Genomic DNA, 26778 nt, shown 5'->3' with positions numbered 1-26778 from the left:
ATCAAAATTACTCAAAAAATAAGGGTTTCGTCGACTCCCCTGATTTGTGACAAAGTGACCTTGACCTTTGACCTTGACCTTCAAAATTTTGTGCACTGAAAGGGACCTCTATAGGCCTCTGATATGCGAAGTTACAAAAATTTACGATGATAACTGTGCTCTGCAGAATTTTTTATACGTGATTACAGACAGACAAACAAACAAAAAAAAAACATACAAGCTGACTAACATATCTTGCAAAAACTTCGTTTTGGCAAGATAATAAAAAAAACATATGAAGGTCAAGGCCAATCGCCACCAAAAATTAATCAGCTGAGCACCAGACCATGAACTATATTCCAATGAAGTTTGAAGACGATCCGATCAAAATTACTCAAAAAAAAATAAGGGTTTCGTTGACTCCCCTGATTTGGAACAAAGTGACCTTGACCTTTGACCTTGACCTTCAAAATTTTGTGTGCTGAAAGGGACCTCTATAGGCCTCTGATATGCGAAGTTACAAAAATTTCCAATGATAACTGTGCTCTGCAGAATTTTTTATACGTGATTACAGACAAACAAACAAACAAACAAAAAAAAAACATACAAGCTGACTAATATATCTTGCAAAAACTTCGTTTTGGCAAGATAATAAATCAGTCCCACTTTTTCCCATTGAAACAATGCCCTGGCATTCATGGATTCGACATTTGCGGCATTTTTCAGGAACGTATCCATCACAAATGTCAGGGTCTTGCAGTATTCAGTAGTACCATAATGAGAGTGTTGACTGTGAACCCAGGAGCCACGGCAGAACTTGCTGCAAGGGTCCTGACCAACAGGGGGAATATATCCTATATCCACCTGGTTTCGGCATCCATTACACAATGTGTTTTTTTTTTCAATTGTAGCTGGGAAAGGTGTTATTCAAGTGAAAATGTAACTTCCTGCTTCGTTACATCAGTGAAGACAGGACCAGCTAAAAGCAGTGATAGCTGCGACACTGCAACCTGCAGTGTCATCAACCTACACAGGCTTTCAATGCCTTTTTTGGCTCCTTCCTTCCCCACACCACTCACACCCCACACCCCATCTAGAGCTGAAAAAGGAAAACAATCCACTGACACATTTCTGGCTCACTATCAATCTGTCTTGAGAGAAGTTTTTATAAAGAAAAAAGTTTTTAAAAAACACAACGACAATGAAACAATCAACACCACATAGATAAGCACTCGTACTTCAACCCCAAAAACCAAAGTACATCATCCAACAAAGCTCGTCAAACTAATACACATGCAACTTAGCCAAAGGCCAAAGCTCATAGTTGTGTAATAAACACGTACCTCCTCGGCATCAGAACCAAAAAGGCATCAGGTCAGACAATAATGTTTTCCATGTCGGGCACACGGGTAATCATAACCAGAGAGTTGGTGTCAATGCCACCCAATGCTCGCCTGTTTATACATTTATCGTTTTAAAAAGACTAGTCTAATAAAAATTTTTTAGAAAGCATTGCAGTGAAGTCTGATCCAAATAATTTTAAAGCAATACATGTATTTGTATATTGTAATCAGTAAAAAATAGTGTGGTAGATAAAAACATTAGAAAGGAAAAAACTTTAACGTTGATGTGCTACAAAAAAGTTAAGTTCAAAACAGGTCAAAAATTAAAAAAAATTTGAATTTTTTTATTTCAACTTCACTATATCAATAATATACCCCAAAGGAACCTCCATGCCAAATATCAATATCCGAGTACACATATTAAATGAATGGCAAGCGTCTAAATAACTTGCACCAAAAACTTTAACGTTGATGTGCTACAAAAAAGTTAAGTTCAAAACAGGTCAATAATTTTAAAAATTTGAAATTATTTTTTAATTTGAACTTCACTACATCGATAATATACTCCCAAGGAACCCCCATGCCAAATATCAGCATCCTAGTACACATAGTAAATGAATGGCAAGCGTCTAAATAACTTGCACCAAAAACTTTAACGTTGATGTGCTACAAAAAAGTTAAGTTCAAAACAGGTCAAAAAATTAAAAAAAATTGAAATTCTTTTTTAATATCAACTTCACTACATCAATAATATACCCCAACAGAACCTCCATGCCAAATATCAGCATCCTAGTAGACATATTAAATGAATGGCAAGCTTCTAAATAACTTGCACCAAAAACTTTAACATTTTCACGCTCATGCTGACGCTGACGCTCACGCCGGGGGTATCGATATAGTTATCTGTTCTTCGAACAGGCGAGCTAAAACGGAATGGATTCCCACCAAGAGGAGAGCTGGCAAGCCGTCCCGTGAGGGATTACATCGTTAGCAAGCGGGAATAAACTTTCATGAAATTTGACGAGTTTCTCCTCAAATGATTCATAATCAGAGCTCATGAAGAATTACAAGCGATTTTTTTTTGTTGAGGACATGAATGGAACATGCAATTTCACGTCTAACCTGAACAAAATCTTCATCAGCAAGCATTATCTCACCTGCTCCTTCAGAATCTGGTGGTTCATCGGGTGGATCTTCCCTGCCTACAGCTTCTGCCGATTGACTTAGGCGGGTCGCTGGGTCACGCCTTGGTTTCAAGGGTGGACCGTGTTTTCGTGGTAACAAGGGGTCCGAGATGTAGATGTCATCACTGTGGTGATCCGGCCGATACCTCGCTGTGCAGGTGCAGAAATGAAAAGGAATGAAATCTTAACTACACAGAAATAACCTTGTTCATCATCCTCACAATGCTACAATAACAGGAATGTGGATTAACTGTATTCCTCACTAACATGTGCGGCTGCAAACAAATTTGTTTTTCACAAGACAGTCAAAAATCTCTTCGAGCACAGTCATCAATGCTCAAATAAGTTTATTGATTTTATCCTGAGTTATACAGAAACACATGTGCAATAAATTGATTCCTCCATAATTATAATGTGTTTGAGGTAAGGGATGGGATGGAGAGGGAGCATTCACAAGAGATGGACTTGACAAGGTACTCCCACCGTGACTTGGAGTTAGGTAGTTTGTGTGTGTAGTTTCAGAGAAGAGCAAATACCTATTTTGTGGGGTCAACCCCCCCCCCTCCAACCACCATAGACCCCTTTAATGAGCGCAGATTTTGATGCGCTCAATAAACTTTTGTTAAGCATCAGATATGAAGCTTGTGGCCAAGTTTCATCAAAATTGTGTGTTTGGTTCAAGCGATAATGACGAGTTTTATGGACTGACTGACTCACTCACTAACTCACTGCTCCATCGCATAAGCTCATCGGACTAAAGTCCAGGTGAGCTAAAAACCAACAAAGAGCACATGCCTGTAAGTTCGTGTTATATCAGTGCAAATTGTCCAAATGTTCACTCATAATCACTTCCCATCTCAACTCACGGCAGTCACTGCTCCTTCGTTGTGGAGATGAATGCTGGGTCGTCACGATTTCTCCACTGCCTTCATGTTTTAGTAACTGGGTGACAGTCCCATTGAGAGAAGGTGGAGAACGGCTTGGAAAAGAGCTCCACGGGAAGGCAGGATCAAAGGCAGGTTGTTTGGACGGGCATGGGCGTTGGTTTCTGCTTACGGACACATTCAGCCTGCGAGGCAGGGAGCCCTGTGGTGTACATATTTCACATGCAAAGGATAAATTTTTAAAATGTCATTCTAAAAACGGAATAATTATTGGTTAGAGTTACTGCAAGCTTTGCACTCATGATTTCAGAGAAGTTTGCAAATTGGTTAATTAATTAATAAACAAGGATATTATAACATGATGCAAGCTGATACATACAAACCAACTTGTATATGCTTTGGCTAAACAATCCACTGTGTTTTTGTGTGCTTATGAAGCAATCCTTTTTCCCCCAACAATATGATAAAGAGCGTGATCCAAGACATTCCGAAGGTATACTTTAAATGGTGATGCGTAAAGTCTGTTGAATGTGAGTTTCAGCTTTAAAAACTTTTATTGTTCAACAAGCGAGCTAAAGATAAAAAGATAAACTACCTTGCAGATTGAAAGCCAAAGTATTTTTTGAAAAAGTCATCTGGTGACATCGTGACGTCAAAAAGTCACCGGCAGATTGAAAAAGTCAAATCTTATGGGGTATTTTGCATCTACAATCCTGACCTCTGTTTTGTCTCCAGGGATGGTAGTGGACACCCTCTTCACACATCTCGTAAGATCCTTCCACACTTTCCACACAGCCAACACCGACCAGCATAAATCCACATTGTAATGGAGGTTCCCTTGATTACATCCAAACCTAAGGCTCGCTGGAATTTTCAGAAAGCCAACTGGGAGACTTTCACAACAGAAGATGAGGAGCAGATCATCAGCCTCATCTCTGTCCTAAAGAGCTATAGCACCTTCTGCAAGATCCTGATAGATGCAGCCAAAACAACATCCCACGTGGTTTTTGTAAATGCTACACACCTTGTTGGTTGCCAGAAACCGACCAATTCCTCCAATAGTTTGAAGCTTATGGAGATCCAGATGTTGCATCTGAGCTTTTGGAATCTCTGCATATGCATGGCCAGATGACAAAGATGGTGGGAGACTGTTGAGGAGCTTGTTCAACAAGTTGATTTCACTCATTCAAGTCATCTTGGAGATGCTTCACCTGCTCAACATCAACCTCCCAAAGTATCGGCTAATGTTGTTGCTTCGAGGCTGCTCCCCAACTCTAAAGTTTCCTCAATTAAGGAGGCTCGCCGTGAAGGCCGTTTCATCATCTCGTCCTACATCCTTGCTTTCTTCCCCCTACATGAGGGCGGACATTGACACTGGCTTTTCCTCCACCAAAGCCACAAGAAAAGCAGCAGGAATTGATGGCATCTATCCTGAATTATTGAAGAACTTAGGACCTCATGGACATAATTGGTTGGCTTCTCTTTTCACAAACATCCATGCAACTGGAATCATACTATTAACCTGGAGAGAGGCTAACGTCATTGCCATCCTTAAGCCAGGGAAACCTGCTGCTGGACCGGTCTAGCTATCAACCCATATATCTGCTATGCCTGACATACAAGTTGTTTGCGCGTGTCCTTTTGGCCAAGCTCTCTCTCCACTGGTAGAGCCCAACCTTCCCAACGAATAAGCTGGTTTCAGACCTGGTAGGAGTTATGTTGATCAACTATTTGCACTTATCACCAATATTGAGGCTGACTACCAACACACACTCAAAACAGGTATTGCACCAATTGACCGTTCATCCACATGTGATACAGTATCGTGACATGGTCTTCTGTTGAAAGCTGCCACACTTTTCCAGTTCTAAGCCATGATGTGTGTCTTTTCTTCTATGCTTAGCAATTGAAGATATAGGGTTTCACTCAGAGAACAAACAAGCTCCATGAAGACCGTGGTCTTCGGCAAGAATGATGGTCTTCCCCAAGGGTCTGTCTTAGCTCCAATCCTCTTCAACATATACAGTATGTGAGCGACATGCCTTGTCCCACCTTGAGAAGGTTTGCCTCCGCAAATTATCTTGTCCTTGCGATCCAAGCAATCAACCTTGAAGATCTCGGCAGTACCCTATGCCAGGACTGAGAGGTAATGGAGCAATACTTCATCTACTGGTGCTCAAACGCAACGAAGAGGACAGTTACCGATCTCCACATTACCGCTCCAACTGACTATCACGTTGATGATCGTGGAGCAGCTTGTGTTCCCCGTTGACCTAATGAGCTATACTGGACAGGTCTAACCAAACCAGGCAGGTCTGACGGTAGGGGACAGATGAAATATAGTTAAAATCTTGAAGAGTAAACCTCAATGACAAAAAAAAAATTCCTCACGAGTTGAAATGGCAAAGCAGAAAGACTTGTTACCTGGCATTTAAATGATGAAGATCACCAATTTTGATATATAAGTAATACTGAGTACTCATGAAGATTGTGCGACCACACGAGTAAAATTAGCAACCGAAAGACACTATGACAATGTAAAACCATCTCTCTCAACCACATTGCATGGGTTGTCGTGCAGATAAAAAAGGGGTCGCGTCCCCCAGTTAGCGACCAGGTTGGGATCGAAAAGTTCGCTGCTAGTCAACCACCACCACAACAACACCATCACCAGTAGAATCTTCTAAAATGTAAACATCAAATTTTAGTAGCAACATTCAACGCATGGACATTTAAGCTCAATGGATATGATCAAGGAGTAGGAAAAGGGTGGACTCTAGTTACCAGCTCAGCCACCGAAAACCCCTGAACGCTTCAGTTAGGGGTGTTGGCCTACTTATCAGCATTGAGTTTATCAATAGCCGTATGATGGTTGCAACCTTCAATGGCAATCCTGAAGCAACAATAACATCATGCTATAGTCCGACCAACGCATCATCGGAGGAAGATGCACCAGCATTCTATGATTAGCTAACGGAACTCATAAACGATGTCGCAAAATCATAGTCGGAGGGGATATGAATGCAAAACTCGGTCCAGCTGAGTGTAAGATCTCATACTATAGCATCACTAATAGGAACGGTAGATACCTCGTAGATCTTACGGCAAAATGTGAACTTACCCCAATGAGCAATATGTTCCATAAACTGAAAGGTAAACTCTGGACTTTCACTTTCACCACCCAGCATGGAGCACAGATGGATTACATTCTTATCAACAAAAAGTGGAAAAAGAGTGCCATGAACTGCGAATCGTACGGCAGCTTCCACTCGGTAAGTTCACATCATCGGATAGTAACCGCTAAAGTATGATCAATCTGAGAGCAAACGTCAAAAGTACAAAAAAAACCCACCACAGTACGACTGGAGCAAGCTGAAAAAAAGATTCAATCCTTCATGCACACACAGTGGAAGTGAAAACCCAATTTGAAGCTCCGCAAGCAGCCGCGAGCTCCCAATTGGCCGATGCTATGTACAACAATATCGGCGCCGCACACAATTTTGCAGCTGAGAAACCAAAAAACAGATCAATCGCAAACGTCGAGCGTGCGTGGAAAGACGAAAATGTAATCGAAAAGTGTGCGGCAATGAAATCTGAGTACGTTACAAAGTCTGCCAATGGAACTGAACCTGATATTATTCAATACGATAACGCAAAACAATAACTAAAATGCACATATTATGAGTGCCAAGCAAGGGATATCAGGGCCAAAACAATCGGAATTACATCCACAGCAGTTCAGCATCAGTCACGACTGGCATGGTGTACGGGAAACAAAATCACAGGAAGGAAAAACAGCAATCAGGGGAAACTTAGACCTTGCAATCCTGCGAAAAGGATTCTAAAATGGAAGGACGACTTCGCAAACCTTCTGGGACAGCCCCCAACTATCATCATAGCTCCTACTCTGACTGTTGTGAATGACAAACTGCAAATTGATGCAGGAAACGTCACAATGAAAGAACTAAGAATAGTAATAAAACCAATGGCTAACCAACAAAGCATCGGGTATTGTCGGAATTCCACCAGAGGTTTGGCTAAATGGCGCACTCGGCGAGTGGCTACTCGAAATCAGAAACAAAGCCCTGACTGGGGATAAACCAACTCAGTGGTCAAAGAGTGAAATCGTGCCGTTCCCAAGGAAAGGGGTTCTCGGTGTTGCAAAAAATTATCAGTCTAACTTGTATCTTGGTGAAGATCTACATATTGCTCCTAATACAGGTGATAAGACCGCACATAGAGCCAACACTGCGCAACAATCAAAACGGGTTTCACTTAAACCGATCAACAGCAGAACAAATCCTTACACTTCAGAGGATCGTTGAAGGGATAAAAGTGAAGAAAGTACCTGCGATACTGACTTTCATCGATTTTCGTGAGGCATTTCATCCTGTACACCACAAGAAAAATGCTTGAGATCCTGATTCATATGGCATTTCCGTGAACGTGAGCCTGGTGTTGGCGCAGTGGTTAGGGCAGCGGCTTGGGATCCAAAAGGTCCTGAGTTCAAGCCCCGTTGGGCCACTGAATTAATACACCAGGGGGTTGACTCAGCCTGTCATCCTTCCGAGGTCGGCGAAATGAGTACCAGTATACTGGGCTGGTGTATACCCCGGTTAAAATAGGTGTACCATATCCCTGTGTCGTAAGAGGCGACCAGGGTTGCGTTAGGAAGGGCATCCCGCGTAAAACATGTGCCAAATCACTATGCTGATCATACGGATGATGCGCTGTGCCGACCCCTAACGGGAGCAGCCGAAAGAAGAAGAAGAGATGGCATTCCCGTGAACACCATAGGTATTATGTATTGGGTTACAACAGCTTACATGTGCTCACCCAACGGCGAAACAGTCTTCTTCCAGATACTGGCTGTAGTCCTCCAAGGGGAACACCCTCGCCCCATACCTCTTCATCATCACTCTCGACTTTGCTCTACGATCAGCAATCAAGGGGTGTGAGCAGAGAGGATTAACTCTAAATGAGAGGCGCAGCAGTCGTTACCTGGCTACCACCATCACAGACAATGATTTCGCCGACGATATCAGCCTTCTCTCCAACATCCGAGCTGAAGCGCAACTACTTTGCAGGGTTGAATGTGCAACTGCAGAAGTCAGTCTCATCATCAATGAAGAAAGACTGAGTTCATGTTGTTTGGGAACATTGGTGACCTCATCTCTCTCAGTGGGAACAAATTGAAGTGTGTCTCAGATTTCGAATATCCGGGGTCATATGTTGACAACACTGTGAAGGACATGGAGGTCTGGATTGTGAAAGCCTGGGCAGCGTGGGCAAAGATGAATGTTGTTTGGAGGAGTGACCTATGCTATGCAGAGAACTGAAGGAACACTTCTTTCGTGCCACAGTCGAGAGTGTGCTCCTGTACGGAGCAGAAACTTGGATGATGACCAACAAACTGCCCAAATGGCTCAACGGTATATACAGACTCCTGAGGGCATCATGCAATGTTTCATGGAGACCACACTGGACTAAGGAAGAGCTGTATGGAAGTATCCCTGGAATATCAGTCACCACTCCAGAAACCACGGGATAACATCCCTGGGTCGGATTGCGGGAGAGTGTGTCGGAGTGGTGCTGAGGTGTCGTCCACCAGACGGCGGTCTCCTTGGGTTAACCTGAGGTGGTCCCTTCGGGTGGGTGCCTGGAATGTCCTATCCCTAAGAGAGGATGATCACCTGTCTCTGTTATCATCTGAGCTCAAGCGTTTGGACATCGGGATTGCAGCTCTCTCTGAGGTTCGGAGACCGGATTGCGGCGAGATAATGGTAGGTGGTTACACCTACTATTGGTCTGGGCGCTCTGATAGTTACCATACCCAAGGAGTTGCTGTAGCTGTGTCCAATAAGCTGACCCCAATGATAATTGAGGTAACACCGGTCAACAAGCGTATTATGAGATTAAGGATTCGCCACTCCTTAGGTGTCTTTCCCTGGTCTCTATTTATGCTCCGACTGAGGCGAGTGATCTCACCGTGAAGGACACATTCTACGCCACACTCGAGTCTGTGGTTGATCAGTGCCCCAGACGAGATGCACTTCTAGTCTTGGGGGATTTCAATGCATCGACTGGAACTGATAGGGATGGTTATGAGGTGTGTGTTGGTCCCCATGGGTCAAGAACTATGAACCAGAATAGCACTAAGTTCCTTGACTTTGCAAGAAGTCATGGACTTAGGGTGGCTGGTTCATGGTTTCAGCGCCCACAAGCTCATCGCTGGACTTGGTATTCCAACGCTGGCGGTGTGGCAAAGGAGATTGACCATGTCCTCATTGACGGTCGTTGGAGGATGATCCAGAACTGCAGGGTCTACCGGAGTGCTCAGTTCCTCAATACTGACCACAGGCTTGTTGTAGCAAGTCTAAAGCTGCACCTTAAATCCTGAAGAATGGTACCATCCCATCCCAGCCTAGGCTGGATGTTGCCAAGCTCAGGGATGAGAGAGTAGTTGAGGAGTTTGCAAACAGGCTGAGTGGACACTTGGGGGGTCTGGGTGCTTTGGGGGGTCCTGAAGAGTTGTGGAGTGCCTTCAAGACCACCGTCCTTGATGTTGCCAGTGGATGTCTTGGAACTCACCGCAGGGCAAAGAAGAATTTTGTCTCTCAAGGGACACTGGATACCATTGACCAGAGTCGCAGGGCCAGGCTGAATGGCAGAGCTGAACTGTTCAGGGAGCTGAGGCATAAAACTGTACGTGCACTGAGGGTGGACAAGGAGGCCTATGTGCGAGGAATCTGTGAGGGGGTAGAGCATCACCTGTGGACAGGTGATTCTCGTCCCGCTTACAGGGGAATTCGCACATTGTGTTCATCCAAGCCCATCCCTCGGAGCACTGCAGTTAGAGCAGAGAGTGGTAGGCTCTTGACAGAGGAGTCTGAAGTGACGGCCCGCTGGGCCGGTTACTTTTGAGCGGTTGTACCAGGATGATCCCCCAGCTGTCAAGTTGGACGTCAATGGTGTTACAATCCCTGTTGCTGACCCTCCAATCAACTGTGGTCCACCTTCACTTGTGGAAACACGGGCTGCGGTGAACCAGTTGAAACGGGGCAAAGCTCCAGGGATCTGTTGCATCCATGCTGAACTTCTCAAGGCTGGTGGAAATGCTGCACTCATGTCGTTGCATGCAGTTTTGTGCTCTACCTGGAACACAGACATCATCCCAACTGACTGGAAGAGGGGCCTTGTTGTCCCTCTCTGGAAAGGGAAGGGTGAACGCCAAGATTGCAACAACTACCGAGGGGTGACGCTGCTCTCAGTGCCGGGCAAGGTCTTTGCTCGGATAATTCTTGATAGGGTTCGCCACCATCTGCTTGAGCACCAGCGTCCAGAGCAGTCAGGCTTTACACCAAAGAGGTCAACGATTGACCGTATCCTTGCTCTTCGTGTCCTCACCGAACGCAGACGAGAGTTTCGGCAGGGGCTGCTTGCAGCCTATGTTGATCTCTGTAAAGCGTTCGATTCAGTGAATCGGGATGTCCTATGGAGGATTCTTGGTCTTCGTGGGGTGCCACCAAAACTGATCGATCTGATGTCTGAACTCTACTCTGGCACTGAGAGTGCTGTGAGATGTGGTGGTACCATCTCTGACTTATTTCCAGTTGTTACTGGAGTTCATCAGGGGTGTGTACTGGCCCCCACACTTTTCAGCACTTGTATGGACTGGATTTTAGGGAGGATGTCGGAGAGATCAAGCTGTGGTGCATCGTTTGGGAATTTCAAGATCTCGGACCTTGATTTTGCAGATGATGCAGTCATCTTTGCGGAGACTTTAGATATCCTTTTGGGGGCCCTCGAGGTGCTGAATGAGAAGTCGGACCGCTGGGATTACGGGTTTCTTGGGTCAAAACTAAGATCCAGGCTTTCGGTGACATCTTGGATGCTGCTGTCCTGTCTCTGTCTGTTTGTGGTGAGGATGTTGAGGTCGTGGAGAGATTCACTTACCTTGGCAGTGATATTCATGTCTCTGCTGGCTGCGAGTCAGAGGTCAATAGACGTCTGGGTCGGGCCTGGGGAGTCATGAATTCACTGGATCATGCGGTGTGGCGCTGCCGGTACCTGTGCGGGAGGACGAAAGTCCGAGTCTTCAGGTCCTTGGTACTTCCAGTCTTGCTCTATGGATGCGAGACTTGGACTCTGACCAAGGATCTGAGACGGAGACTTAATTCCTTTGGTACCAGGTCTCTTCGGAGAATCCTTGGCTATCGCTGGTCGGATTTTGTGTCCAACGAGCGGTTGCTGAGAGAGACTCGGATGAGATTTGTTACCTGCATAGTCCGTGAGCGCCAGTTGCGGCTGTATGGACATGTGGCTCGTTTTCCTGACGCTGATCCTGCTCACCAGATTCTCTCAGCGAGGAAGTCTCATGAGTGGAGGAGGCCAGTGGGCCGACCATGTGCCTCGTGGTTGCAGCAGGTTGACCATCATCTCAAGGAGATGGGGATGGGCCTGGCATCTGCCTGGGGGATGGCCAGACGGATGCCCCCTGGAGTACCGGCGGAAAGTGGACGCAGCGACGCGCTGTGCTGGCACATGCTCCCATACCTGACCTGACTCCAGAAACATCTCAGGTTCAGTTGACACTGCTGTAGAAGCGACCAGGAGATGGCCAAGATGGTATTCTTCTGGGAACTCTCTCATGGTCACCGCCCAAGAAGATGTCCCACTACTACCTATGTTGATACATTGGAACGTGACACCAAAATTAACAGACATGACCTCCCTGAAGCAATGGTGAGAAGAGAAAGAAGACTGTCTGCCGTGTCCAATCATGATTGACCCGATGATGATGATGATGACTGCTTCCATCTCAGCAACCAACTGGCTAACAGAAAACCCCAGTTCTCATTTTGTGGCAATTCAGTTAAGAATGAACCATTCCACAAATACCTTGGAGTCATCTTTGATTGCAGCCTCACATTTCGCGAACACCTAAAAAGATCAGGACCAGGGTAAACATCATCTAGAAATTAGCAGGCACCAGCTGAGGATAAGGTGCACACACTCTTTGCACTGCCAGGTGTTGCCTGGTGTTGGCGCAGTGGTTAGGCCTGGTGTTGGTGTTGGTGTTGGTGTTGGTTAGGCCTGGTGTTGGTCAAAGCCTGGTGTTGGCGCAGTGGTTAGGGCAGTGGCTTGGGACCCAAGAGGTCCTGAGTTCAAGACCCGTTGGGACACTGAATTAATATATGTATGTATATGTATGTATATATATATATAATATATGTATATATATGTATATGTATGTATATATATATATAATATATGTATATATATATATATATATATATATATATATATATATATATATATGTGTATATAAACCAAGTCGAAAACACCAGGGGGTTGACTCAGCCTGCCATCCTTCCGAGGTCGGCGAAATGAGCACCAGTTGTACTGGGCCCTGTGTATGCCCCGGTTAGAATAGGTGTACCATATCCTTGTGTGTCGTAAGAGGCGACCAGGGTTGCGTCAGGAAGGGCATCCGGCGTAAAAACCTATGCCAAATCATTATGCGGACAACAAAACGAATTTCCATACCAGATCGGTCGAGGCCCGGGTTACCAACGACCGCCACCGGTACCGGTGGTCAGCAGGGTACCAGTGGAAATTGTGCTACTGCTGGGCGAAGGAGGAGAAGGAGACGGGGAAGGCGAGTCCGGAGGCAGTGGGAGAGGGGGAAGGGTAGAAGTGTGGAGGTGAGAGTTGGAACTCTGAATGTTGGGACGATGACTGGCAAAGGGCGAGAGTTGGCTGATATGATGGAGAGAAGAAAGGTGGACATACTGTGTGTACAAGAGACCAAGTGGATGGGGAGTAAGGCGAGGAGCATTGGAGGTGGTTTCAAACTGTTCTACCATGGTGTGGATGGGAGGAGAAATGGTGTCGGGGTAATCCTGAAGGAAGATAATGTCAAGAGGGTATTGGAGGTGAGGAGAGTGTCTGACCGAGTGATGAGTGTGAAGTTGGAAATTGAAGTGGTGATGATGAATGTCATCAGTGCATATGCCCCACATATGGGGTGTGAGATGGAATATAAAGAAGATTTCTGGAGTGAGTTAGATGAAGTGGTGGAGAGTGTATCCAAGGATGAAAGAGTGGTGATTGGAGCAGATTTCAATGGACATGTTGGGGAAGGGAATAAAGAGGATGAGGATGTGATGGGGAGGTACGGTCTCAACAAGAGAAATGTGGAAGGGCAAATGGTGGTAGAGTTTGCAAAAAGAATGGAAATGGCAGTGGTAAATACGTATTTCAAGAAGAAGGAGGAACACAGGGTGACATACAAGAGTGGAGGAAAGTGCGCACAGGTGGATTACATCTTAAGTAGGAGATGCAACCTGAAAGAGATTAGTGACTGTAAGGTTGTGGCAGGGGAGAGTGTAGCTCGACAGCATCGATTGGTGGTCTGTAGGATGACTTTAGAGGTGAGGTTGAGGAAGAGAGTGAGGGCTGAACCAAGGACCAGATGGTGGAAGCTGAAGGAGGAAGACTGTTGTGTGAAATTTAGGGAGGAGGTGAGACAGGCGTTGGATGGTGGTAAAGATGGGTGGGATGATTGGGCAACGACAACAGAAGTTGTGAGGGAGATAGCTCGGAAGGTACTTGGTGTGACATCTGGACAGAGGAAGGAAGATAAGGAGACTTGGTGGTGGAATGAGGAAGTACAGGAAAGTATAAGGAAGAAGGGGTTGGCGAAAAAGAAGTGGGATAGTCAGAGAGATGAAGAAAGTAGGCAGGAGTATAAGGAGTGGCGTCGAAAAGCAAAAAGAGAGGTGGCAAAGGCCAAGGAAAAGGCATATGACGAGCTGTATGAGAAGTTGGATACAAAAGAAGGGGAAAAGGATTTATACCGATTGGCAAGACAGAGGGACCGAGCTGGGAAGGATGTGCTGCAGGTTAGGGTGATAAAGGACGCAAATGGGAATGTGCTGACGAGCGAGGAGAGTGTGTTGAGAAGGTGGATGGAGTACTTTGAGGAGCTGATGAATGAAGAAAATGAGAGAGAGAGAAGGTTGGAAGAGGTGGAAATAGTGAATCTGGAAGTGGGGTGGATCAGTAAGGATGAAGTGAGGACTGCTATGAAGAAGATGAAAAGTGGAAAGGCGGTTGGCCCAGATGGTATACCAGTGTAGGCATGGAAGTGCTTAGGAGAGATGGCAGTGGGGTTGTTAACCAGATTGTTTAATAAAGTCTTGGAAAGTGAGAGGATGCCGGAGTAATGGAGATTAAGTGTACTGGTCCCGATTTTCAAGAATAAGGGTGATGTGCAGAGCTGTGGAAATTACAGAGGGATAAAGTTGTTAAGCCACACCATGAAGTTGTGGGAAAGAGTAGTGGAAGCTCGGTTGAGAGGAGAGGTGATGATCTGTGAGCAGCAATATGGGTTTATGCCAGGAAAGAGCACCACTGATGCAATGTTTGCTTTGAGAATGTTGATGGAGAAGTATAGGGAAGGCCAGAAAGAGTTACATTGTGTGTTTGTGGATTTAGAGAAAGCTTATGATAGGGTGCCAAGAGAGGAGTTGTGGCATTGTATGAGGAAGTCGGGAGTGGTGGAGAAGTATGTGAGGATCGTGCAGGATATGTATGAGGACAGTGTGACAGCGGTGAGGTGTGCGGTAGGAATGACGGACCGGTTTAAGGTTAAAGTGGGATTGCTCCAAGGATCGACTCTGAGCCCTTTCCTGTTTGCAATGGTGATGGACAGGTTGACAGACGAGATCAGACTGGAGTCTCCATGGACCATGATGTTCGCGGATGACATCATGATCTGTAGGGAGAGTAGGGAGCAGGCTGAATCGAGCCTTGAGAGGTGGAGGTACGCACTGGAGAGAAGGGGAATGTTAGTCAGTAGGAGTAAGACGGAGTACATGTGCGTAAATGAGAGGGAGGGTGGTGGTATGGTGCAGTTGCAAGGAGTTGAGGTGGGGAAGGTGGATGGGTTTAAATACTTGGGATCAACTGTCCAAAGTAACGGAGAGTGTGGGAGAGAAGTGAAGAAGAGAGTGCAGGCAGGATGGAGTGGGTGGAGAAGAGTTGTAGGAGTGATTTGTGACAGAAGGGTAGCTGCAAGAGTGAAGGGGAAAGTATACAAGACGGTAGTGAGACCAGCTATGTTGTATGGTTTGGAGGCGGTGGCGCTAACAAAAAGACAGGAAGCGGAGCTGGAGGTGGCAAAGTTAAAGATGCTGCGATTCTCGTTGGGAGTGACGAGGATGGATAGGATAAGGAATGAGTATATTCGAGGGACAGCGCAGGTAGGACGGTTTTTTAGACAAAGTGAGAGAGGCGAGATTGAGATGGTTCGGACATGTGCACAGGAGGGAAACGGAGTATATCGGGAGAAGGATGTTGAAGATGGAGCCGCCAGGCAGGAGGAGAAGAGGAAGGCCAAAGAAGAGGTTCATGGATGCGGTGAGGGCGGACATGCGGGTGGTTGGAGTGTCAATGGAAGATGTGGAGGGTAGAGCGAAATGGAGACGGTTGGTCCGCTGTGGCGACCCCTAACGGGAGCAAGCAGAAAGAGGAAGAAGAAGAAGACTCTTTGCACTGCCAGCTTTGCTCTTGTTTACCCTGCAGTGGAATACTGTTCTCCTGTTTAGACAGACAGCAGCCACACAAAACACTGATATGGATAATCAGCGGTACACTGAAATCAACTCCAGCGCAGTGGCTCCCAGTCCTGTCAAAAATCCCAACCCTGATGTGTGCCGGAAGGCAAGAATGCTGAGTCTGACTGCATCAAAGCCATCCCGGAGCTTCCAATCTATGAAGACCTGCAGAATCTACCAAATATGCGGCTCAAGTTGTGCAAACCTTTCTGGAGCTCTGTAAGTGTTTTGAGTCATGTGAGGTTTAACACAAAGAACAAGTGGTGCAATCTCTGAACAGACAACAACATTACGAACAAATAACTGGCGAGTGATCTGACAGAAAAGCCTCCGGGTTTCGACCCGGAAACAGTGGTCTGTGCTCAATAGGATCCGTACTCTTCATGCAAGGACATCACACCACCTCCACAAATGGGATTTCAAACACAGCCCAGCATGTGACTGGTCACCCAGATCAGACTTTTCATCACAGTGTGAATGAGTGTCACCTCCGGAAATTTGATGAAGGATTTAGGGCAATTCACCTGCCAACCGAGAGTACTGTGACCTGGCTGTCCAACAACTGTCAAACACAAGAAAAAAACGGGAGGATTGTATCACCAAGCGAGCAACAAAGACCAGTCGAAGTCTGCATATTATCCATAAGGGTTGTGACATTTCTGAGCCACACGGAGCTCATCAAGGTGTACAGGCTTTTATATAGAGCTCCATGGAGTATGACTTCCCACTCTGGGTTGGTGTTTTTGCTTCTCACCTTGCTCCTTTTGAAGAGTTGCAAAACAAGACATTCAGCACCATCACAATCTCAAGACAAGAGGGGGATTCCCAACTACTGTCACTCTCCCACCGGTGACAGGTTGATGGGCTCCATTTAATACAAGCTTTTTATATCTGGCCTTGTTCTTCCTGTCCTCTCATATCTCTGCCCTCCCCTAAGTTGCAATAGTTCCTCTTTAAATCATTAGCTTGCCCTCCCAAAGTCCAGAATGACCACCCATTAATTTATCCCCTTATTCTTCCGATTGTGGAACAGTCTCCCTGTGTCCGTCGTCTCGTCCTTCTCATTACAGTCTTTCAAATGCTCTTACCATCACTACCTTGTGCGCTCACCCATGCACATCCATAATCTCTTCCACACATGCTGAATCTTTCCCATGGCATTGTGTTCCTATTTGGGCCATTATTTCTCGTTTTTGCGTGTTCCCCTCCTTCCCTTCTTGGATATGTCCAACACCAATACCCTTTGGTATTGTGTGTCAATATGCTACTCTTTGTCGTTCAGCTCCTTGTACAACAAAAAGAACTTGTGAATTATGTTAGATGTAAGTAGAATCTCATAACGTGCGAGCCAGCAAAGGTTACAATGAGCCAATGCATTGTCTGATGAAAATGTTTTTATTTAAAAATTATTTTGGAAAACTGACACACAGAGAGAGAGATATTACATATTTTTGCCCTCATGAAAAATATTCCTTCACATCACCAGCTAGCATCATTGTATAGTGCGTTGGTGAATTTGGTAGCGGGAGATCAAACATTTATTGGTTTAAAATTAAAACGAGTTAAAAATAGGTTGATAGATTGAGGACACAGATGAGGACATAGCCGAAAGTGAAAAGATATTGCGATTAACATGTAAGAAGCGGTCAAATATGACAGCAAAGAATATGGTACTCTGTGAGAAACATTATCTCTCCTATAAGAGAGGCGTGTGTTTGTGTGGGTCTTGTCTGTGTGAATGTGTGTTTGTGTGTGTGTGTGTGTGTGTGTGTGTGTGTGTGTGTGTGTGTGTGTGTGTGTGTGTGTGTGTGTGTGTGTGTGTGTGTGTGTGTGTGTGTGTGTGTGTGTGTGTGTGTGTGTGTGTGTGTGTGTCGCCATTTTTCTCAGAGATGGCCAAACCGATGTTCGTCAAACTTTCAGAGATTCATCAGTGAGTGCCGGGAGTGTGTTTGATATTTTGGGGATTTTTTTTTTAATCACTCTTTAGTGCCCAAACCTTTGTTATGTAGTTTTGTGAAAGGTATTATTAGATGTTCCCCGATGAAATTCCTTAGTGGGTGTAGGGAAGCGATTTAGGCCCCCACAAAAAAATAGAATTTTTTTCAATTTCTTCAAAATGCCAACAACATTAGAACACCATGAGGCGTCGCCAAGTACCCCTGCTCGTCAACAATATTTAGGAGAGCATAATATATTTTGTAAAAGCCAAAAAGCCATAAATTGTTTGGAGATAAGAAGACATTTCTATTGAACATCAAGGTCCATTGAAGAGAGAGGCGACAGAAGATAAAAATGCAGCAAACTGACAGTGGTTTGACAGAGAGCAAATACCTATTTGGGGGGGGGGGGTCATCTCCCCCCTAGACCCCCTTAATGAGTGTAGATTTTGATGTGGTCAATAAACCTTCATTCTGCATCAGTTATGAAGCTTGTGGCCAAGTTTCATCAAAATCGTGTGTTTAGTTCAAGCGATAATGACTGAAGTGTTTACGAACTGACTGACTCACTCACTGCTCGTTCGCATAAGCTCACCTGACTAAAGTTCAGGTGAGCTAAAAATTGCGGTTGCTGCTGCTGCTACTACAACTATTACTTTATCTTTATCGGTCGGTGAATGTTCTTGGCCAAAGCCTTTTACGAACCGACTGCCCAAGCCCAATGTTCAATTGAAGGTGGCAGAAATTTGGAATTTGTGCTGGTGACGACTTGTCTAACCTTCACAAAAGATACCAAGGGATTTTGAATGCTCCACTAACTACCAGTGCTGGCAGATGGGTCCTGCAGCTCAACATCCTTCCAATTGATGGCGCACATATTGATGTATTGCCATGCATGCGAAAAACCAAGGTGACAGTTCATCGCCGGGTCGAGATTCAAACCCAAGCTAAACAGCTCAAAGGAGAGTAACCATTTCCAGCTAAGCTATCCTGTCAGCCCCTTAACCTCCCATGAGATTAAAATATGAAATCCTATGCAGTAAAGTAAATATAATTATGGAATATAGATGTTAAGTTTAAAGAAGAGTAATGTATGCTTGGTCGATGAATGGGTAAAGCAAATACTATAAATTACAATTAATAAATTTGTAATAAGATGTGGTTATGACATGCTTGAATAAATAAATCGACATCCTGTGTCAAAATATTCCTGTTATATCCTTATAGCCATTAGTTTTGATTCAGCTTACAAGTAACATACAGTTACCCTGTGTGAATAGCGCAAAGCGGGGTTAAGTAATTGGATCACTTTTTCTGTCTGTCTGTCTGTCTGTCTGTCTGTCTACAGACGTCAGTCTATGATGGAGGAACTATTTAATTTCAATTGAAATTTATATTTTGAACACTGTTGAACATGAATCGGAACATGAAACATGTAGTTTAGCAGTACTTTGGCTCTGAATTTGGCAAATTGTACGGAATCTCACCCCGAGCATATATGCGCACAGCACGGTAAAGCAATTGCTACAATCTGTCTGCCTGTCTGTCAGTCAAACAAATTTGAAAATCATTCCAAACAGGAACCATACTGTGTTTCGAGATGACATAAAGGATACAAACAACAAAGTAAGCGAAGTAGGAGTTGAAAAGACCATTTCCATGTCCTTTTTCTCAAGGCTGTGTGGGGAAAGGTGTTCTATAAACTCTCTAGTTTTTGATGGCATGGCAATTAGAATTTTATTTCACAGAAACTAAATGAAATTTTTTTCACAGAAATGTGTCAAATTTGTTTTGTTATTGTTCCTTATGAGTTTGTTTTTTGTGAACCATTTTTGTTTGCAGTGCTGTAAGTCATATATAAAAACCATGATAACCAACACATGGATTACTTATTCATTATAGTTTCAAGTGCTGTGTTGAGTGCTTTTAATGTCCAAAGCAAGCTGCAGACCAGGCTGACATCCTGTCATTCCAGGTCTTTTCTTGAAAAGTCAGAAGCACTCACAGTATATACACCCTTTGTCCAGAGCTCAATGAAATACCACTCTCCCCAATGAGCAGGGGGGCTCAGCATCACTTCAGTCTAACCTGGATTCTGTGACATCTAGAGATGTTCAACATTGTTGTAAACTCCCAAGATGAGGCCGCAGCACAAAGCTTGCTCTCACATTGAAAGCAGATCAGTGGCCTCAGGTTTTTACCACATCTCCTCCGGTCTACTTCCCTCTGTTATCTCAAACTTCTGATGACCCCTTCTCATCCTCCCCCCACCCCCCGTAATAATTCCAGGATGTACATTATCTTACAGTAGCCCCTTCCGAGTTAAACTTTTTAAATCCAGGTTGACTGCACACCTCAACTTTTGTTCCTCACTTCTCCCAAACGTGGAGCATGCCTTCCAGAGAGCTACTGGATCCCACTCTGCCCTCAAGGCCTTCAAGAAGGCAGTGCACTACCATCTCATGTCATCCCTCATTCTTACCTACGTCCTTTATATTACCCCCATTCATTCTTCCAAACCCAAACCTCTTACTTGCAGGTTGCAGTGTGTTGTTTGTTTGTTTTTTTTTCTCTCTCTCACACACACACACTCACACACACACACACACACACACACACACACACACACACACACACACACACACACACACACACACACACACACACACACACACACACACACACACACACACACACACACACACACACACACACACACACATTCCCTTGCTTATTGTGTCCAAGAGTTTTCCTCTTCGATCTCGTAAAGAAAACAATGCATGTGATTTGAACAAATGTGCCCAGCTGTTAAGACAGAAAAAAGTGTTTTTATTAAGCAGGTTAATTAGTCATGTTGGATAGCGACATCATTTCAGATGCAACATGACCAAGGCCAGACTGAGCATCCAGTGGTGAACACATTACTAGTTGAGTAATCCTGATGCAACAAAGTAATCGCAGACATAGAAGTTGTTTTTTTTTCCAAGAAAATTTGTGTTATATGAATAATGCATCATTTTGACTGGATCTACACCATGCGGTTCTGAACAGAGTCTAAATTATAACCAACTGAAGAGTTGACTGAACCTGTATCTCTGACTATTGACTTACCTGTGGGCCGAGATGCCACTGTGCTTTTTGCCGGTAAAAGAGGTGTGCAGACTCGGAGCGCTGCCGGTCATGCTCTCGTGCGATATCAGATGCATTTTGGATGACGAGTGCATCATAGACACTCAAGCCCATGTCTTCCACCCGGGAAAAGAACTCGCTGGCGAGCCTTGCCTCATGGCCTTGTGCTGACATGGCACGGCGGGAGCGGCGCCCTCGCAGGAACACACGGACCGCTGAGGGTAGATGGCAGAGAAATTAAATCACACAGAGGAGAGTTAGGAGAAGGGAACATGGTTGGAGAGATGAAGGCGGTGGAGGAGGATTGAAGATAATGGCAGAGGTAAATTTGGAAAAAGTATTTTTCAAAGAGCTTCAATCTCTACATTGAACCAGTTATGGATGAAGGAAGAGGCTGAGTATGGTTTGGGATTTCATGGTGCAGTGAAATTAAAACAAAAGTCAAATTTTAGAAACTGAAAATTACTAATCTTGTTGACAGCAGATTTTTCATTTCAAAAATGTACCAGAAAGCAGCAAATGCATTATGTATACCACAGATGGTATACCAGTGGAGGCATGGAGATTTGGAACTCTGACTGTTGGGACGATGACTGGCAAAGGGCGAGAGTTGGCTGATGTGATGGAAAGAAGAAAGGTGGACATACTGTGTGTACAAGAGACCAAATGGATGGGGAGTAAGGCTAGGAGCATTGGAGGTGGTTTCAAACTGTTCTACCATGGTGTGGATGGGAGGACTGTTTTTGTCCTCTTTTTTTTGTTTGTTTTTGTCTGTTTTTTTGTCCGTAAAAAAACTGTTTTTGTCCGTAGCCTGATGGAGTACTGCTCTCCCCTCTGGGTTGGTGCTCCTGCCTCCCACCTTTCTCGGCTTCACGCTGTCAAAACCAGGGCATTTAAGATCATCGGCATCTCCCGCAATGAAGCTGAGTCTTTGGGCCTCTCACTCAATCACCGCAGGTTGGTCAGTGGTCTTTCTGTCTTCTACCGACTCCTCTCCAGCCTTGCCCCCCCTGCTCTATCTGCTATTTGTCCCCACCACATTTCCACAGGGCGCTCAAGGTCCGCCAACAACCCCCTTCTGGTAAAACTACCAAAATCACGAATCACTGCTCATCTTCACTCTTTCATTCCTCTTTTTTCCCGCCTTTGGAATAAACTTCCTCACTCTATTCTTTCCCATTCTTCCCTCCAGGCTTTCAAAACAACTGTTCACCACCACCTCTTATCTTCCCCCATCCAAATCCTCGATCTTTTCTACCTCCGATAATCCACCCAAGCCCACTTCCTTCATTTCTCCTGCTTTCCTTCCTGAAAGTCCCTGAAATGTCCATCTTCTCTTCGCCATATTCCCCGTCCCATCCCCATCCCTCTCCCTTCCACAGTTCACCTAATGTGTTTGTTCCCCACTGTTTTGTCCCTTCCACTCCCGCCCCTCTTGTCTCATGCCTCCTTGCTGTGAGTTGTGTGTTTGCTCTCATACGAGCCTCGACCAAGGTATACAAAAAAAAAAAGAAAAAAAAAAAAGGAGAAATGGTGTCGGGGTAATCCTGAAGGAAGATTATGTCAAGAGGGTATTGGAGGTGAGGAGAGTGTCTGACCGAGTGATGAGTGTGAAGTTGGAAATTGAAGGAGTGATGATGAATGTCATCAGTGCATATGCCCCACATATGGGGTGTGAGATGGAGTAGAAAGAAGATTTCTGGAGTGAGTTAGATGAAGTGGTGGAGAGTGTATCCAAGGATGAAAGAGTGGTGATTGGAGCAGATTTCAATGGGCATGTTGGGGAAGGGAATAAAGAGGATGAGGAGGTGATGGGGAGGTACGGTCTCAACAAGAGAAATGTGGAAGGGCAAATGGTGGTAGAGTTTGCAAAAAGAATGGAAATGGCAGTGGTAAATACGTATTTCAAGAAGAAGGAGGAACACAGGGTGACATACAAGAGTGGAGGAAAGTGCACACAGGTGGATTACATCTTAAGCAGGAGATGCAACCTGAAAGAGATTAGTGACTGTAAGGTGGTGGCAAGGGAGAGTGCAACTCGACAGCATCGATTGGTGGTCTGTAGGATGACTTAACTTTAGGGGTGAGGTTGAGGAAGAGAGTGAGGGCTGAACCAAGGACCAGATGGTGGAAGCTGAAGGAGGAAGACTGTTGCGTGAAATTTAGGGAGGAGGTGAGACAGGCGTTGGATGGTGGTAAAGATGGGTGGGATGATTGGGCAACTACAGCAGAAGTGGTGAGGGAGATAGAGAGGAAGGTACTTGGTGTGACATCTGGACAGAGGAAGGAAGATAAGAAGACTTGGTGGTGGAACGAGGAAGTACAGGAAAGTATAAGGAAGAAGGGGTTGGCGAAAAGGAAGTGGGATAGTCAGAGAGATGAAGAAAGTAGGCAGGAGTACAAGGAGTGGCGGCGAAAGGCAAAAAGAGAGGTGGCAAAGGCCAAGGAAAAGGCATATGACGAGCTGTATGAGAAGTTGGATACAAAAGAAGGGGAAAAGGATCTATACCGATTGGCAAGACAGAGGGACCGAGCTGGGAAGGATGTGCTGCAGGTTCGGGTGATAAAGGACGCAAATGGGAATGTGCTGACGAGCGAGGAGAGTGTGTTGAGAAGGTGGATGGAGTACTTTGAGGAGCTGATGAATGAAGAAAATGAGAGAGAGAGAGACGGTTGGAAGAGGTGGAGATAGTGAATCTGGAAGTGGGGTGGATCAGTAAGGATGAAGTGAGGACTGCTATGAAGAAGATGAAAAGTGGAAAGGCGGTTGGCCCAGATGGTATACCAGTGGAGGCATGGAAGTGCTTAGGAGAGATGGCAGTGGGGTTGATAACCAGATTGTTTAATAAAGTCTTGGAAAGTGAGAGGATGCCGGAGGAGTGGAGATTAAGTGTACTGGTTCCGATTTTCAAGAATAAGGGTGATGTGCAGAGCTGTGGAAATTACAGAGGGATAAAGTTGTTAAGCCACACCATGAAGGTGTGGGAAAGAGTAGTGGAAGCTAGGTTGAGAGGAGAGGTGATGATCTGTGAGCAGCAATATGGGTTTATGCCAGGAAAGAGCACCATTGATGCAATGTTTGCTTTGAGAATGTTGATGGAGAAGTATAGGGAAGGCCAGAAGGAGTTACATTGTGTGTTTGTGGATTTAGAGATAGCTTATGATAGGGTGCCAAGAGAGGAGTTGTGGCATTGTATGAGGAAGTCGGGAGTGGTGGAGAAGTATGTGAGGATCGTGCAGGATATGTACGAGGACAGTGTGACAGCGGTGAGGTGTGCGGTAGGAATGACGGACCGGTTTAAGGTAAAAGTGGGATTGCACCAAGGATCGACTCTGAGCCCTTTCCTGTTTGCAATGGTGATGGACAGGTTGACGGACGAGATCAGACTGGAGTCTCCATGGACTATGACATTCGCGGATGACATCATGATCTGTAGGGAGAGTAGGGAGCAGGCTGAGGCGAGCCTCGAGAGGTGGAGGTACGCACTGGAGAGAAGGGGAATGATAGTCAGTCGGAGTAAGATGGAGTACATGTGCGTAAATGAGAGGGAGGGTGGTGGTATTGTGCGATTGCAAGGAGTTGAGGTGGGGAAGGTGGATGGGTTTAAATACTTGGGATCAACTGTCCAAAGTAACGGAGAGTGTGGGAGAGAAGTGAAAAAGAGAGTGCAGGCAGGATGGAGTGGGTGGAGAAGAGTTGCAGGAGTGATTTGTGACAGAATGGTAGCTGCAAGAGTGAAGGGGAAAGTATATAAGACGGTAGTGAGACCAGCTATGTTGTATGGTTTGGAGGCGGTGGCACTAACAAAAAGACAGGAAGCGGAGCTGGAGGTAGCAGAGTTGAAGATGCTGCGATTCTCGTTGGGAGTGACGAGGATGGATAGGATAAGAAATGAGTATATTAGAGGGACAGCGCAGGTCGGACGGTTTGGAGACAAAGTGAGAGAGGCGAGATCGAGATGGTTTGGACATGTGCACAGGAGGGAAACGGAGTATATCGGGAGAAGGATGTTGAAGATGGAGCTGCCAGCCAGGAGGAGAAGAGGAAGGCCAAAGAAGAGGTTCATGGATACGGTGAGGGCGGACATGCAGGTGGTTGGAGTGTCAATGGAAGATGTGGAGGATAGAGCGAAATGGAGATGGTTGATCTGCTGTGGCGATTCCTAATGGGAGCTAACCGAAAGAAGAAGAAGAGAGAAAATTACTAATCTAGTTGACAGCAGATTTTTCATTTCAAAAATGCACCAGAAAGCAGCAAATGCATTTTGTTGCTTACCCAGAAATTTTTAATTTAGCAACCCTATCTTGTCTACAAATGGCCTTAATATAAGGGACAGAAATTGCGAGACATTCACTAAAGTTGCATTTGCAGCAAACAGTGCATTTTTCTTCATGGCTTATTAAGCAGGCCTACATATGTGAAGTGAACAATTAAATCATTGTGAGATATAATAATTTTTACTTTCTGAAACTTATTTTTTTACTATAGTATTCATAAGAATGAGACACAGAAAATAATATATGAAAGGAGAAAAATAGGATTAAAGGAAAGTGGTTGGAATAGATGATATGAAACAGAGGCTTTAAAAGAAAAAAACCAATACAAATATAATCAAATAATAGTAATAATAAAAAAACAGGAAGAATGGTTCAAAGTAAGTGTGAATTACATGGCACCAAGTGCAGTTGAAAGCAGAGGCCAAACATTCACAGGTAAACAAAAGCCAGGAACACAAAGTTCATCATGAGAAAGAAAAAACAAGTTCACATGCAATGAGGAGTTTTTGAAAGGAGAAATGACCCAAGTCATGTAAGGGCCAAAACCTTTTGTTAGAGGACAAAGAGGAATGACCCAAGTCATGTAGGGGCCAAAACCTTTTGTTAGAGGACAAATAGGAATGACCCAAGACATGCAAGGGCCAAAAAAGTTGTGTTAGAGGCATCATGATGACATTTGCATTACCTTTTTGGCACCGTGTTACTCTCCGTTCAACCAGCAAACATGCGGCAGAAAGTTGCTCAGCCTGCCAATGCTTTAAAAGCACCCGTGTTCGACCCACCTGCACAGATACATTGAGACATATTTACTGCGCTGGTTTATTTACACAAATGTATTTACCATGCTGATTTATTTATACAAATTTATTTACTGTATTAATTTCTACAAATGTATTTACTGTATTGATTAAGTTCTGCAAACTTATTTAATGTATTAATTAATTTCTACAAATGTATTTACTGTATTGATTAATTTCTACAAACTCATTTACTGTATTAATTAATTTCTACAAATTTACTGTTTTGATTAATTTCTACAAATTTAGTTACTGTGTTGATTTATTGATACAAATTTATTTACTGTATTGACTTATTTGTACAAATGTATTTACTGCATTGATTTATTTTCACAAATGTATTCACTTTGTTGATTTATTTACAGAAATGTATTTATGTTGATTTAGTTATACAAATTTATATACTATGCCGATTTATTTACACAAATGTATTCACTATGTTAATTTATTTCTTGAAATGTATTTAATATGTTGATTTATTTACACAGTGAATACATTTGTGGAAATAAATCAACATAGTAAATACATTTGTGAAAATGAATCAACATGGTGAATACATTTATGTAAATAAATCAACACAGTGAATACATTTGTGGAAATAAATCAACATAGTAAATACATCTG

General features: G+C 44.4%; 1 protein-coding gene across 2 annotated transcripts in view; it reads right to left on the bottom strand.

Annotated features, from left to right (window-relative positions):
- Nucleotides 1-26778, bottom strand: part of LOC147013595 (unconventional myosin-XVI-like) — a 216530-nt gene that overhangs the window by 30099 nt on the left and 159653 nt on the right. For both annotated transcript variants that reach the window (XM_085855525.1, XM_085855524.1), the window contains exons 28-31: nt 26043-26139; nt 21062-21294; nt 3373-3592; nt 2480-2656 (exon numbers count right to left, since the gene is read on the bottom strand). In XM_085855525.1, coding sequence (XP_085711651.1) covers nt 2480-2656; nt 3373-3592; nt 21062-21294; nt 26043-26139 — 727 coding nt within the window. The remainder of the gene's footprint in view (nt 1-2479; nt 2657-3372; nt 3593-21061; nt 21295-26042; nt 26140-26778) is intronic.

This window comes from Eptatretus burgeri, chromosome 14 (assembly GCF_056783735.1).
Source record: "Eptatretus burgeri isolate ZD-2024b chromosome 14, Ebu_testis_v1, whole genome shotgun sequence".
Classification (NCBI taxonomy): domain Eukaryota; kingdom Metazoa; phylum Chordata; class Myxini; order Myxiniformes; family Myxinidae; genus Eptatretus; species Eptatretus burgeri.
The sequence above is the reverse complement of the archived record's forward strand: the minus strand, read 5'-3'. Positions and strand labels throughout refer to the sequence as shown.